General features: G+C 36.3%; 1 protein-coding gene across 6 annotated transcripts in view; it reads left to right on the top strand.

The window, feature by feature from the left end:
- The window catches only part of ITGB8 (integrin subunit beta 8), a 49,348-nt gene that overhangs the window by 33,156 nt on the left and 847 nt on the right, over positions 1-15,345 (top strand). For 4 of the 6 annotated variants that reach the window (XM_021538268.3, XM_021538265.3, XM_021538267.2 and 1 more), the window contains 5 exons: positions 892-1,026; positions 3,928-4,330; positions 5,422-5,647; positions 7,157-7,260; positions 8,381-8,544. In XM_021538268.3, the coding sequence (XP_021393943.2) occupies positions 892-1,026; positions 3,928-4,330; positions 5,422-5,647; positions 7,157-7,260; positions 8,381-8,544 (1,032 nt within the window). Of the gene's footprint in view, positions 1-891; positions 1,027-3,927; positions 4,331-5,421; positions 5,648-7,156; positions 7,261-8,380; positions 8,545-8,636; positions 14,180-15,345 lie in introns of those variants that run through there. The other 2 variants (XM_077787557.1, XM_021538266.2) reach the window with 1 other exon arrangement.

Genomic DNA, 15,345 nt, shown 5'->3' with positions numbered 1-15,345 from the left:
TATGGAAAATCCTGGCTGAAAATCCCTGGCTTCAAAGCCAAAGATGAGTCACTAATTTTCAAAAAGTTACTAAGATAAACATGTGTTAAGATTCATATAATTGAGTTTCCATTTGTAGCAGTAAAAATATCCCACTAAACTCATTTTTAATAGTAATATGACAGGAATTTTAAAAATCCCTCTGTGCAATTTTCAGCTCATAAATTTGTACAGAGCTTTAATAAATTTTTTAATTGTCAAGGAGAAGTATTTCTTCTTTGAAGGAAGCAGGATTTTAGGTCATGTAGTAAGTATAAGTTACAAAGTAGTTGCTTTTTCATTATTTTTTATTGCAAAATTGTTGGCTTATATAGTCGTAGTTGATCCAGAAAATCAGTAAGAATAATCCAAATAGCCTTTATGTCACCCTAAGGTTTGTTCAAAGAAAAATTTCTAAGACAAATGCAAAATATCCAAAGTTTTTGAAGTGTCAAGTCAATTAGGAAACTTTTCTGCTGGATAACAGTGGTTGTATGTATGTTTACTGTTGTATTTTAAGTGTGTGGCTAAAAGGCAGCATAGACTCAAACAATGAGCAGTTTTTGTTGCACATGATTGTTGGAATAGATTTTCAAATTGTGAAAAATGCAGTCTCAAAACCATGTTAGCAAAGCTGAAAACATTTTTATCTGGAAAACCTAATCCTCTTTATCAGAATTACCAGTTCACTGGTTGTGTATATTTGGAATGTAATTGGGAAACATGGGAAACAAAGCTTTAATTCATTCCTTTATTCACACAGACAAGCTTTCTTCATTTTTAGTCAGACATAGGAGCCATACTTGGTGTTAGTCACTAATGTACATTATATTTTGAGATGCACTGCAATTAAAACTTGTTTTCTGGTTTCAGAAACTAATCTCTGAAGTGAAAATTCAAGTGGATAACCAGATCCAAGGTCTTCATTTCAATATCACTGCAATCTGTCCTGATGGAAGTAAAAAAACTGGCATGGAAGGATGTAAAAATGTGGGATATAATAAAGAAGTATGTTGATAGTTCTCATTCTTCAAGGAACTGGAATACTTATTTTTCTGTTTGGTTGGGTTTCAATGGTGTGAAATCTTCTAGGGATTTACTTAAACTGAAAATGGATTTATGTGATTAATGATCACAGGCTCTCTATTATTCTCTGGGTTTATTTTTCCTGAATCTTATTTTAATTCTCACTAATCCCATGGAACTAAGGCTCAAAGCTTTTCCTGAAAGCTAACGTCCATTAAAACTTTCCTTCTTTGTCCTCCACTGGGCACAACCACCACATCCATTGTGATGAAATCTGTACGTAAAGAGGTTGAAAGATAATCACCCAGTGGAAAAAAAACCACTGGAATTTGTGTTCGTTGGGACTGTACTAGATGTCACCTTTCTCTCTTCTTGCTTTAGTAGTCTTCCTGCACAATCAGAGTTGTGGATAATTAGTTTATTTTATAAATCAAATTAATAAAATAATTTATTCCCATTTTAATTGGTGGCACCTACTGAATGAAACAGAGCATCATGCGCAATGAAAATGCAGGGGAAGATGTCTGGCTGAGGTAAAGAACATGGTTTTCTTCCCAGAAAAACTTCTCTGTGCCTTGATATATTTATTTAATTGCTTGGACTACTGGAGTAATTCTTTTTGCTTGCCAGGAAGAAGTCTATGTTTCTAGAGAGCAGGGTCAAGGAGTTCTTTCCTGCTTGACATGTACATATGTCTCAGCTAGTGTGAGAAATAGCTTGTGTCTGTGTGTAGAAATAGCAAAACAAATTAAATCTGTGAATTTTAATGTAAATTTGAATGTATTTAATGCTCTTCTGAATTTTGTCTTCATGCTGCCAAGTGTAGCTTCTACAGTTTATGGGAGATTTGCAGATTTTATTCTTAATGCATCTTTTCCCCACTGTTGGTCCCCGGGCATGTCATAAGAAACAGGACTGGAATTTCTTCTGTTTAATGAAAAGAAAAATATTTATATCTGTTTCTTTTTAATAAAAAGCCAAGCCAGTTGATTTTAAAAGATAGCATGTGGTCCTAAACCTCTATGGCTGTTGAAAATGAGCCATCCTTAAGAGATTAATTTATTTTAACCGTAAATCCTTCTTTCAGTATTTGTTTACAGACAAAATGCTTTTCCTTAATTCTCACATTCCTTTCATTGTCTAATCCTTCTTTCTTCCTTTTCTTACCAAAACACAAAGTGGATTAAATTCTGGAAAAATCCTGTGGCCTCTTCAGGGTGCAAAACTAACTTTGTCTATTAGCAAGTGTCATGGTGTTGTAATTATTTAGTCACCACAGGTTCAATCTATCTGCTGCTGTGTTCAAAATCAAATTTCACTGCTCATATGCATGGCATGATTTTCCCTTCCTTCCTGTTTCCCTGCTATTCTTCCAGTACTGTTTTGTACGTGAAGATGATGTTTTCTGGCAGGGCTCTGTGTTGAATTAAAAGCACATTCCCTAGCTGCAGCCTGTCCTCCCCGTGTGATATGCACCTGCTGTATGAATCAATTTCTCTGTAGCCACACTTTTGCCCTGCAACCCAAGGGAAGAAATCTCAATGCATGGAGAGCGTGGGCTACTGAGGGGTTATGTGTGTAGTGGCACATTTGAAAAATGACAAGAAGAAAAGCAAAGGGTGAGACAAAGCCTGTGTGCCCCCTCAATATGACATTAAGTGCATGTTTCTGCACAGCATTCTTCTCCTGTTGTCCGTGTAGGCAGCCGCAGCCCCACTCGCCACAAAGCCACCATTGTCCCCAAGGGCTGGGTTGTTCTCGTGTGGGGGCGCAGCGAGAGGGAGAGACAGTGATGAGAGATGAATGGCCTTAGTATTTGCGGGTAGTTTCAGCCTCATATGTAATCAGTTCTCGGGGTTTCTCCTTTTTTATTTGGAAATTGGTTTTTTTTTGGTGGTAAAGATTAAAGGTACTTGTTTCTCCTGTGTTCTTTTCTCACTTTTTCATCCTGGTTACATTTTCTTTGTGAGGAGATGAGAAAGAGTTGCCTTACATCAGGAAGATGAAAAAATTCAAAACCTTAGAGAGAATATCCTGATAGAAGCATACTGGTCAAAACTGGTAAAAAAAAAAAAAAAAAAAGCTAAAAAATAATTGTAAATTACAAGATTGATATCTAGTTTGTCACACATGTCAGAGCTGTCAAAAACTTTAGGATTGATTGATGGAAACTCTATGACAATCATATAACTACCAAAATGATCCTTAGTCCTGTGCCAGAACTACAATAAGCCATGGGAGATGCTGCTGTAGTGGGCACTGCTGGGATGAGGACCTGGAGGTTGGTGGTGATGGCCAAGACACAGCCTGGAGCCAGGCCCTGGGTCCATGGAATTGGGGAAAGTAACTGCTAACATGAGCCATTTCTGGGTTTTAGTAGGGGTAGCCAAGGCCATCCAAAATCCTGTATGGTTTGTATGTGCATGACCAATTCTGCATCAGGATGTTCATTATAGATTCTTTTTATGAAGAGTATCTCTGCTTCTGTTTGTGTATTGTCTTGCTCAATCTAGTCTCGACTCTTACCTGAATATTCCTGTGATATAACAGAATATACACATTAAATAATAGCAGGAGGATGGTGATGATATTTATATTTCTATTCAATTTGTATTAAACTTGTCTTTTGCAACTATGCTTTCTTAATTTCAAAAGTGGACTTCTGTCAATCCTCTATTGTCAGGATTTTAACTGTATATGTGATGCCTATCATTACTAATATATCATGTTTGACAAGTGACCACTGTGTATTTTGCTGTTATCAGCTAGTGCACATTCACATACAAGATAAGATTCTGCTTTATTTATATGTTAAAAAAATTAAGCAAATATAAGCAAGAAAATAATTATAATAATGTTAAATCCATCTTTATTTCTTCTTAGGTACTTTTCAATGTATCAGTTACAATGAAAGGATGTCATACAACTGGAGGAACAAAATATGTCATACTTAAGCCTATTGGTTTCAATGAAACTGCCATTGTCAATGTGCAGCAAAGCTGTGCCTGCCAGTATGGAGACAGCACAGGGCACAGAGTGTGGGCTGATGAAAGTTCTCCTGACAGCACACAGTCTCAGTGCAGTGACAATAACTGTAGCTCTAACAGAGACACGATTCCCTCAGAGAAGTGCAGGCAACACCAGGATCAACCCGTGTGCAGTGGTCAAGGAAATTGCATAGATGGAAAATGTTTCTGCTACAAAAACAAGCTAGGCAAGGTGTATGGCAAGTACTGTGAAATGGATGATTTTTCCTGCCCGTATCACCAGGGAAAATTGTGTTCTGGTAAGTTGCAGTGTTTATGTCTGTATTTTCTTGGTTTGTTTTGTTTTCTGAGGCTACTTTACATGATGCAGCTGAAAACAATGATATAAGGCTGTCAAGAACAAGAATTGTTTGTGCAGAATTAGTGTGGGAAATGTCCTGAACATCCTGTTAGGAATTCACACTCCTGGGCTCTCTTCACCACAGGCATACACACTGTCTTCTAAATTTCACCACCATTTTCTAGGGGATACATTTTTTTTTTCTGAAATTTAGCTATTTTAATATTTAAATCTCAAAATTCTTAATAGTAATGATACTGATTTCTCAAACAAAAAATATTATTATTCCAGGAAGCTAGTTGATACATTTCAGTCTAATGGGAATATGAAATACTGAGAGATTAGGAAGGGATCATAGCTTCCAGGTGAAGTTCTGATTTTCTACCATCCTGAATCAGTTCTGTGAGTCATACAGTAGCACATGATTTCAAATACTGGCATAAGCATAAACACTGTAGGGAATGCCTGATTCAGAAAGGAGACTCTAAGAGTTGTTAGAAATTCTTATTCTTTTTGTAGTTCACTTTATAGTAGGGGAGAGGAAAAAAAAAGAAAAAAGGAAAAGGGAAAAAGGAAATGGAAATGGAAGTGGAAATGGAAATGGAAATGGAAATGGAAATGGAAGGAAAGAACCTGGCCTGTGCACATGAACTTTATACTCCTTCCACTGACTCTTGCTGTTTATTTGAATGGAATGTTTTCTTGCTAAAGAGAAGTTTGTTTTGTTTGCTTGAAGACTATTTTCCTGGTCATTGTGTAATTCCTAATCTCCATTGTTTTGATCCAAAGCAAAAGAGCAAAATTTTAGTAAAAGGTTTCAGGGTGACATCATAAGAGCAACTTTTGCTCAACTTAACAATGAACAGCAGCCTTCAATATTGATCATGCCAGTAACTTTAGTCCAAGTTATTAACTTAAAAACTAATTAGAAAGTCCAGGCCTAAATTTGCTCTGCTTAAGGTAAAGCACAAGCAATACAAATGTATCCATCTAAAATTTATTTTCTGTGTTTTCATGGAAGCATATGACTCCAGACTCTCTGTGTTATAGGTAATGGTGAATGTGAAGGTGGTAAATGCAAATGCTTTGCTGGCTGGGAAGGTGATCGTTGTGAGTGCTCATCACAATCAGCAAAGCACTGCCTGAATTCAAAGGGCCAAATTTGCAGTGGAAGAGGAAAATGTGTATGTGGAAAGTGTGAGTGCACAGATCCAAGAAGCTTTGGCCGTTTCTGTGAATATTGCCCTACTTGTAACAAAGCCTGTGAAGAAAACTGGTATGTTTCTTGTGCTAGACTTTACTTTTTCACTCCCTAGTGTTGAAACATGAAGAAATAGTTCTGCTTATATTTTGTAGCTATTTAGATTCTAGGAAATTGGTACAATTCATACTTGATACTTCTCTGTGTAGTTGGATTCACATTGACAATTAAGAGGATTGCATGTCAGCATCTATTTTAACTATTCTTCATATGAGATCTCCTGGGCAGGAAATAAAACCATAAATTTGTTGTTTTAAAAATGGAAAATAGATCTGACTTTTGAATGCCACCAAGCCAAATAATATTCCACATTTGTTTCTACAAACTCCTTGTGCTTCTCAGCTGAAAGAATGAGGTGTGGAGCTAGAGCAGTATTCGTGCATTGTCACTGCCATTGATCAGCACAGCAGAGCTGGTCTTACCCAGAGAGCAACATTCCTCAGTGCTCAGTCTCAAAACACTTAGTCTTTGCCATGATAGTCTTAAAGCATGTCATTTTTCCTTTCTCATGTAAAGGAAGGGGTAGTGTGGAGGCTGAAATGAGCAAGTCCATGAGGAGACAAGCTAGACCAGGCTCTCAGTGATGCACTGTGTGGTCCTGGCACAGAGAGCAAATGAAGTCCTTTCCCTGGGCACAGCTCTTCTACACCCTCTCATCACACATATAAGATTCTGCATCTCACTGTGGTGCAGAGGGTGAAAGATCAGCCTTCCATTGGAAAGGTCATTATGCTCAAAACTGAATCAGTGTTCATTTGTATTTATTTCAATTATAACTTATCTGGTGAAAATGCTGGAGAACTAAGCTTGACCACATCTGGAAAGGTTGCTGCTAAGATTTCACTAGATAAAATGCAGTTAGCCTTTCTGGCTTACACTTGCTCAAAATCACTGTGAAATGTGTGCTTTCAATAAACTCAGAAGATGTCATATCTTCATTAAAAATTCAATGAGGGCTTTTTTTGGGATCTCTTATGACATCTGTCTTCTTCAGGGCTATACAGTGAAGACGGTAAGACTGAGAGCATTGCCTCCTGCTTGTCGTGCTCTCTCTCTAAACTGCCCAGCAGTACAAACTTACTTGGCTTTATCTTAACATAGCACCAAAACATTATTGACAAAGCTGTGTTTCCTCTACCTACCTCTACCATTCAGTTCCAGAGAGCATCCAAATGAGAGTGATAGGTAAGGAAAGATTAGAAAGTGGAGGCTGAAAACTGAAGAAAGCTGGACCTTAGCCACACCCTTGCACCACAAAAGACAGAGCAGATTGGGTGAAGGTGGCTCGAAGCCAAAGAGATGTTTTAGTTTGCAATGTCTGACTAGTAGGTTCTGAGAAGCATCAGAGGGATAAAATGCTGAGAGAGGCATCACATTTCAGAAAAAAATAAATAAATGTCGCAATGTTTTTACTAACAACGGGAAAGCATTATGTGCAAGCAATACGTCAGCCTGTTGATACAATCTCTTAAAGGGGAGTGCAGAGAAAGACATAGGTTTTTAATTATAATTTTTATTTTATAGGAACTGTGTTCAGTGCTATCATTCTAACAATGCATCTCAAGTCATACTTGACCAGTGCACAACCTCATGCACTTACCTACTGCATTATATTGATAATACTTCAGGTAAGTGGCATTTTCTAGGTAACTTTAATAAGAGATTTAAATCTATTGTGATTAGTAACTGAGTTTGCCAGTGTTAGAATGTCTTTCAGATGTATATCACATTGCTGAAATAAAAAAGAAAGAAAACAGGAAAAAGAAAAATCATTTATAGCTTTAGGGAAAGATAAAGATAAATAATAACAGGAAATAAAATTGTCAAGCATTGCTAAGTTCAATTTCCCAGCTCCTCGAGAAGTCACATCTAATAATGATGAATCCTGCCTGAGCAATGCTTAAAGAAATATTTATAAAAATTTGTTATGGCATCTGTATGTTTTATTACATTGACTATGCTTATAGTATTTGACATTACCAGAAACAGGAAAGGAAGAAGTAGAATGCTTACCTCAAGTTCAGTAATGTTTAAAAGTTCCTTTCAAGTATAAAAAAATACAGTTATGAGGTCCATGGAAGAATAAAATCTTTTTAAATAAAATCTCACAAAGTTTAATCACTCCATGCAGCAATTAAAATGCAGGTAAGTGGTTACCTTTTGTCACTTAACATTTATATAAATTAATATTTATATAAATATTTTTATATTACAGTTCATAAATGAGAAAACTAATTGTGAATACTTTTTTTCATAACTTAGGTATTAAGGAAAGCTTATTGTGTTAGTCTACCAGTGAGGAGAGCACTGGATAAGGGTTCAATAAAATACATTTTCTTTCCAATTTTACCAGTAATCTTTACTGTTGTCTTAAATTCTCTCTGCCCCAAACATATCTAATATTTCATCCTCTCTACTTCAGCTATAAATTCACTCATCTACAGAGAATTTATGGCAGGCCATACAATGAAGCCTGAGTCTTAGTTCTGTAGATTAAAGGAATAGTTGTTTCACTATTTTTCTACAATGGATCTTGAACTGAATTGCCTTTCATGATATGCCCGACTTTATAAGCTTGCATATGACAACTTTTCCTCTTAATTTCCCTTAATTTATTTTCATGTTAATTTTTATCAGGCTTGTATTACTTTGTGCAACATTACTGAGCAGTGGTGGATATGCCTGTGTTAGAGGGATGTGCCTGTTCCATACATCAGGCTTTACCCTTGTGTTTTCCTTTCATTGCAGATTGTTTCTCTGGACGAAACTACTTTAGAGTCTTTTCCATAATCTTTATAGTTACCTTTCTGATCGGGTTGCTTGTTGTCCTTATCATCAGACAGATAATTCTACAGGGGAGTAGCAGTAAAGTTAAATCTTCATCTGATTACAGAGTATCTTCAACAAAGAAGGTAATGATTTCAGAGCCATCATCTTCAGTAATCTTTTTCTTGCATATAAAAGTTAGCTAATTGCTGATAAAAATTGTATCTTCTCCTTCAAGGAAAAGATGTTTTTGCCTACAGTTTGTACAAGAACAGTAACATACAGACGTGACAAACCAGAAGAAATAAATATCGACATCAGCAAGTTGCGATTAAATGAAACTTTCAAGTGTGAATTCTGAAGACTGCAAATGTCTATTTCCATCATGGTCATCTTTTAAGAAATTACCTTTTATACTCTGTGAGAGTCTTGACTGTTGCCATATGGGTTTGTGTTGTGCATTTTGTTGAATACTGTAACAAAGTGACATGTAAACATATTCACATTATGTGATTATGTTTGGAACTATAGCTGCTGTATTTTTTAAATTTTTTTTGAAAGAGAAATGTGCATTACTACTGTTCAGAGACATTAGTGTTGATGTAGCACTTTAGCATATTCTAATTTATTTAGTTATGGCCTAGAATGTAGATACAAACCAGTCTGACAAAGCACTGATCTCACTCTACATGTAGCTAGTACTGATGTGCTCTGTGGGAATGGACAAAAGCTGTGATTGAAGTATTAACATTGCTGTATATTATAGCAATAGATTAAACTATTAAAATGCTCTTAAATAGAGTAAATGGTACTTTTATAGTTCTCTCAGTTGACAGATTCCACTGATTTGTCTGCTTATTCCTCTTATCTTTTCCTCATAAAAATAATGGAATTAAATGAGTGTTTAGTTCCTGGTATAGGTATATGTTGTGTATGTATACATGCACATATGCATGCACACACAGGTAAATTATATATTTATAGGGTTTTTTGTATGGAATTTGTCACTTAAGGATAATTTATATCCAATAAAGAGTAATTTTAAGCTTTAAGCTTTTTACTTTTTTAAATATAACGCCCCTATTTTATGCAAAATTGAAGGTGTTTGGAAAATGAGTGTTCCTCTACACAACAGCATAGTCTACATAATGATCACTGCCAGCAGACTATGCCTTTAGAGTCAGCAGCATTAAATCCATTGCAAATAGATAAATTGCACCAGAGCTGTATTGGTTTGCTAGCTACATGACAGTGTTTTGCCAAATAAGGATTTGGATCTTTTTGTATGATGTCAGGCATAAGTCTGATTTTACATGTGCTCTTTTTCTCTATGTAAATGAGTTGATGAGATTAGGTTTTCTAAGTTTTTTTGTAACCACTTCAGTTTTTTGTGACTGTGCATTGAGAAATGTGTCCAGTGTGTGATGGAGAAAAGAACCTGCAATTTAGAAGAAAGTGAGGAAAATAAGAGTCTTTTTCTTAAAAGAACACATGAATTGACTTTTTAAATATGGATCAGATTCTGCCTTCAGAAATGTGCAAAATTCTTCCAAACATGATGGGACCAATATAAGCTTATCTGAGAGCAGAGTGTGAGCTACAAAGTCAAGAAAAACATCTTTTTTTTTATCCCTGAAACCATCTAGAGTGGTAGAACACGTGTTATTGTTACATGTTTGTTGGAAGCATCAGTCTGATTTACTAACTCTATGCTGCTGAAGCGCTATGCAAATCTATCAACCTCTAATGCACTAAAACCTTGCTGGCAAAAAGAAAAATCATCTCAGAAGACAGTGTACAATTTCACTAATATTTATTACTAATACTAAATACTGTCACTATTTGTTATAGATAAGAGTTGCAGAAACAAAGCAGAACTTCCTTATGTGCAGTCTTTAGAAATTACTTGCATTTCCTATTCTGTATTTCTTCTGTAAATTCCCACTGAAACCTGAAGACTGTGAGGATTGAAAGGAAGTCAGGGTGTAGAAAAATGATGAGTGTTTTATGAGTTTTTAGTTTCTTGTGTATTGGATGAAGTGGGATTGAGAAAACTAATATACAGACAATGGGTCTTTCATTAGTCATAAATGCATAGGGATTGTTTTTTTAAAAAAAGTGTAAATTGGATTTTTAAAGCAGTCTCCAAAGTAGGTCCTGAGATTTCTACCACACAGGTAAAATTATCTCATTTACACTGACCCTGACTTTAGTGTTAGCTTAATTGTAGAATCTTAGTTATAGATTAATTCTGTAGTCTATGAACTACACCTTAAACTCTCATTTTCTTTTAAAGTGTATAGGATCATTTTCCTCCTGTGTAAATGAAAATATTTCAAACAACTGGTTTTGGTGGGATAAAGATAAAAGATTGATAAAAGTTAACCTGCTGTTACCCTTGTCACAATTCATGGCTATTTGTGAGAGGGAAACTATTTCTGGTTGTCTTAAATTTAAAAAATGCTTAGTGCAGTATATCTAAGTATATAAAAAAGAGGTTAATTATGTTCTTTAAACAGGGTGATAAACCCTTGGAAAAAAAGATTCCTCAGAATCTATTTTCACCTCAGAATGGACTTTAAAGCATGTACTAAAGCATTTACTGAACTATCTTTTTTACATTAGAAATTACTTTTCACTATTAGAGGGAGTTCAATTTTGTGGGTATGGGATAATGAAACTGGGTTCTTGGTGGTAGAAAGACTTGAGCTGTAATACCCATCTTCCAGACACATCACATCAAGCTGCTACTGCTTTTCTTCGGTAGCACTTGGCATTGGACTGCTGCCTGTGAAGGGGCACGGCCAGTATTTCCTTATCAGAAACCTGCCTGAATGTTTAAAATGCTCTCATCAAATAGAGCAGGCTCACAGGACAAATTGCACTGTAAGCTGCTTGCTGTCCTGAGATTTAAAAAAAAAAAAAAAAAAAAAAAAGGAAAAAAGCTTTCTTGCATCTCCCTCATGGTTTTGCTGTATTGTGGTAGAGGCTGGTGAAAGAGAATAAGCTGCTGCTAATGTGACAGGTCAAGGCTTTTAGAAGGCCCGTGGGGAGCTTATACAGAGCAGGATTCTTGGGAGGAGGCTTTGTTTCTAGGGATGGAATCTATCCATGAGAAACTCTGGCTTTGCTTGGTACTTGTTTCCCTCTGCCTTTGACCATGTTTTTCAGAAGAGCTGCTGCAGGAGATGAATAGCTCAACAAAAGCCTCACTATTTAGGGAGCTGTGTTCTCTCAGCACATGACCTTAAATGAGAAAGCAGCCTTTAATTCACAAGGAATTTCTTCAGTGATTGCAGAAGGACTGTGCTTCCTATAGTACTTAATATGGGAGATATTAAAGACAAATTAGTTCATAATAGTTTTCAATGTATTGTACATCAAAGATGCTCATAAAAATAGGGGAAAAAATAACTAACCTCAGAATAGAACATTTAAAAGTTCTCAAATAACACTTCTTATACTGGGCTTCTTCAAAAAAATTTAGAAAGAAGTCCAATAATTCTACTGCATGCTTATATCCAAAAGTATACCAGCAGATACTGCTGTGTCTCATCATTGGTTTAGGGAATTGTTTTTAGATCTGGTCTCACAAATGAAGCATGTGCATGACTTTTCACAGCATATTCGTTACTGTTAAAATCCATATGTATACTTTGCAAATTTTTTAACCTTTTTTAACCTTTGAACCATTATTTGCCTGACACTTCAGAAATTTCATGTGTATGTAATTAAAAAGTATGAATTTTTCTATGGATTTTTTTGACCATAAAATGAAGAAATGCTATGAAATAGTTATTTCCAACCATCATGACTACGCTAATAAGATTGCTGCAGAAATGTGTGGGAAAATAGCTGTTTCATCCAGAAAACGTGCACATGGTATGCAAGGAATTTTCATTGTACCCAGCTGAAATTCCTTTACATTTGCAAGGACGTTAAAAATGAACCTTAAAAAGGAAGGATGTTCGTATGGACATAGTTTACGTTTGAACTATTATTTACAACTGGATTTATTTTTTCCTCTCTATGATGTCATGAAAACCTGCTATGTAAAGCATTCTTCTGAGTGCAATGGAAAAATATTATTTTCCCAATCGGATCATATATTATATTTATTTCCTGCTTAGTGTGCATGTTTTGCAAACCGTGGGAGTGAATGTGTGAAACCGCTTCTAGCAACCCTCCATCCTAAAATAGACATAGGCTCTGGTGATGCCCAGGGCAGAGACATGCAAGGGCACAGCTGCCTGTGTGGAGCCTTCCAGAGGGACAGTGCTGGGGCTCCCCACAGCATCCCTGAAGAAATGGTGCTCTGAGATCTCGCTTTGCCTTTTGTCAGGACAGGAAACCTCTTCAAAGTAGGTTGGCTTGGCAGTGGTGGTGCCCTAGGTTTGCATCTCAGGCACTTGGCCCCAGGCTGGGACTGCATTGTGCGCAGTCTGAACCCTAATGCTGCAGGCTTTTTGCATCTTTACTCATCAAAAATGCCTGCACACAAGCCAGCAAGTGACAGCCTGTACACAGGGATGCTGCAGACCTCCACTAAACCTCCTGGGGAGGTTTGGGCACCTGCCCGTTGACTTCCCACCAGCCCCTGGATCTCCACCAGCCAGCCTTAAGGAATGTCAGCAGTGGCTGTAAAGGGCACTTCTCACAGAGGCATTTGTGCTGAGTCAGTGCTGGATGGCTCCTACTGTGCCCCAGCTGCGAGTGACACGTGGTGACAATGTCCTGGCTGCCATTTTGCAACAGAGGGGAAAGCAGAAATGAAGCAATACTTAAGAAAAAACACTAATTTTTAATTCTGATCCTGAGACGGCTCTGATGCACAGGTATCTGTTGGCTCTTACAGAGAACTGAAATTCATGGAGGTGGTGGGGGGGGGAAAGGTTAAAGTTAACCACTGGGAATACATCTTTATTGCATGCCAAATCAGTGGGGTTTCACTGAGAGCAAGCCAGTGCAGAATGGTTGGCCTGTCTGGTGATGGGGGGAAGAAAAACATTAAATTTCTAGATTCTTAAGCTTTAGTAATGCTGTTCTGAATTGCACGTTCTCTTTGTTTCCTTTTCTGAACGTGCTTAAAGAAAAGGTGCCTATTAAAAAAAAAAATTAAATATTTGGCATTTGTTAAAACAGTTACTTCTGTCCAAATTCTAACATTTCATCTTGACACCTATAGCATATTTGGGCTGTTTCACTTCTATTTTGAAGGGAGATGTTAAAAAATTAGTCTTTTGCAGAGGCATTAGTGTTGGATGAATTCACTGTGCTGGCATCTCCACTCTTACCTACTACTGCTTCAAAAATAATGCTACTATAAGTGTCTTACTTAGCAACTGTGTGACAGCTATTAATAATACTACAGTTTTAAACTTTCTAATTAACATCTACTACCTTTTGTAAAAAATAAATATAGAGAGATAAATAATGTGTGTCTATATTTTATGCATAAAGAACTTTAGTAAGGGAAGAGGTTTTAAATTTGATAACTTCTTACCGCTCATTTTGCATTTTAAATGATACTTTAAAATCACTACTTTCATTCATCTGGAAATATAATGACTATTTTATTATTTAAAATAGCATACTTTTTTTAGCTGTTTTATTAATTTCATTTGACTACTAACTTCTATTGTGATATTTATTAATTAGTTACACTGTAGCATATTGAGATGTTTATTTTTCTATCAGAGCTGTAACAACTATGACAAAGCATTATTTTAATGCAACATCATTGTACTTGCTCTCTAAAAAATAAAATCAATATTTAATCCATACTGATTTTTCATATTTTTAATATTAAATATATCTGTGACAAGAAAGAAGTGTTTCCCTCCTTTTAAAATATAAACCACATTTACTGAGGTGCGCTGATACCTGCAAAGGGAAGAATATGATTGTGGTTATTTTAAAATTGAATAATATGTGTCCAAAGAGATAAAATGCAAAGAATACCTTGTTGATCAGACAAACGGTAGATGCACATTCAGGATGAACTTTGAGAAGATGGGAAGGAACACAACACTATTTATCAATTTGGAGGTGCAGCTGGTTTACCTTGCCCAACCCATCTGAAACCTGAATGCACTTTGTAGTATTTTGTAGAAGTCAAGAAGATACATATCAAGAAGATCTGTGTAAATACATTCTCTGGACTGATAAGTGGTTGTGATAGCCTCTCTTCTCCTTTGCTCTGTTGGGCAGTAGAGGAGCTGGATTTCTGGGAATGGGTAAAGCTCTGGATGTCTCATGTATGCTGCTCACTGCACACTTGGGGTACTTCACGAGTACTGGTGACGACAACATGTCACTGGTGGGGAAGGTGACACATTCTGTCCTTGTGCAGAATCAGTCATAGCATTTGCTTTGCACAGTGGCACGAAATTGCTCTTGAAAAGGACTTTAGATATGCCCTGCATAAGGACATTTAAAACTTGGTAATTTAAAACTTGCTGTGGTGCCTCAGTAAGAGATATCTGTGGCACTAAGACACCTGCAGACATCACTGGTAAAACTGCCCGTCCATGCTGCTAACATGATCCAGTTTTTGATTTAGGAGTGAGAGAGCTAGAATCAAGTGACAAATGATGTGTTCTCAATCATCATGTAGCTTAGTGTCCAATAAAAGAGAAAGACTAAGAAAAAGTCAAAACTGGAAGGAAAAAATAAATATCACAGGGAAAGTCTGTAAATCTTTTTTGCTTCTTTTATCAAAGCAAGGAACATCATCTTAATATATGCATGGTGAGACTATGTCTGAGAAATTTCCTTTCACAAATGCCATAATCAACCTTCACTGACACCCAGAGCAAGCAGAATCAATAAGTCCTATTAAAAAAAATTACACATTTTCCTTGAAAGCTCTTTATTGAGAAAACATTCATGTTATCATTACTCAGAGTAAATATAAACCTAGATCTGAATTTCAGATGTAGAATTCA

The sequence above is a fragment of the Lonchura striata genome, chromosome 1 (genome assembly GCF_046129695.1).
Source record: "Lonchura striata isolate bLonStr1 chromosome 1, bLonStr1.mat, whole genome shotgun sequence".
NCBI lineage: Eukaryota > Metazoa > Chordata > Aves > Passeriformes > Estrildidae > Lonchura > Lonchura striata.
The sequence above is the reverse complement of the archived record's forward strand: the minus strand, read 5'-3'. Positions and strand labels throughout refer to the sequence as shown.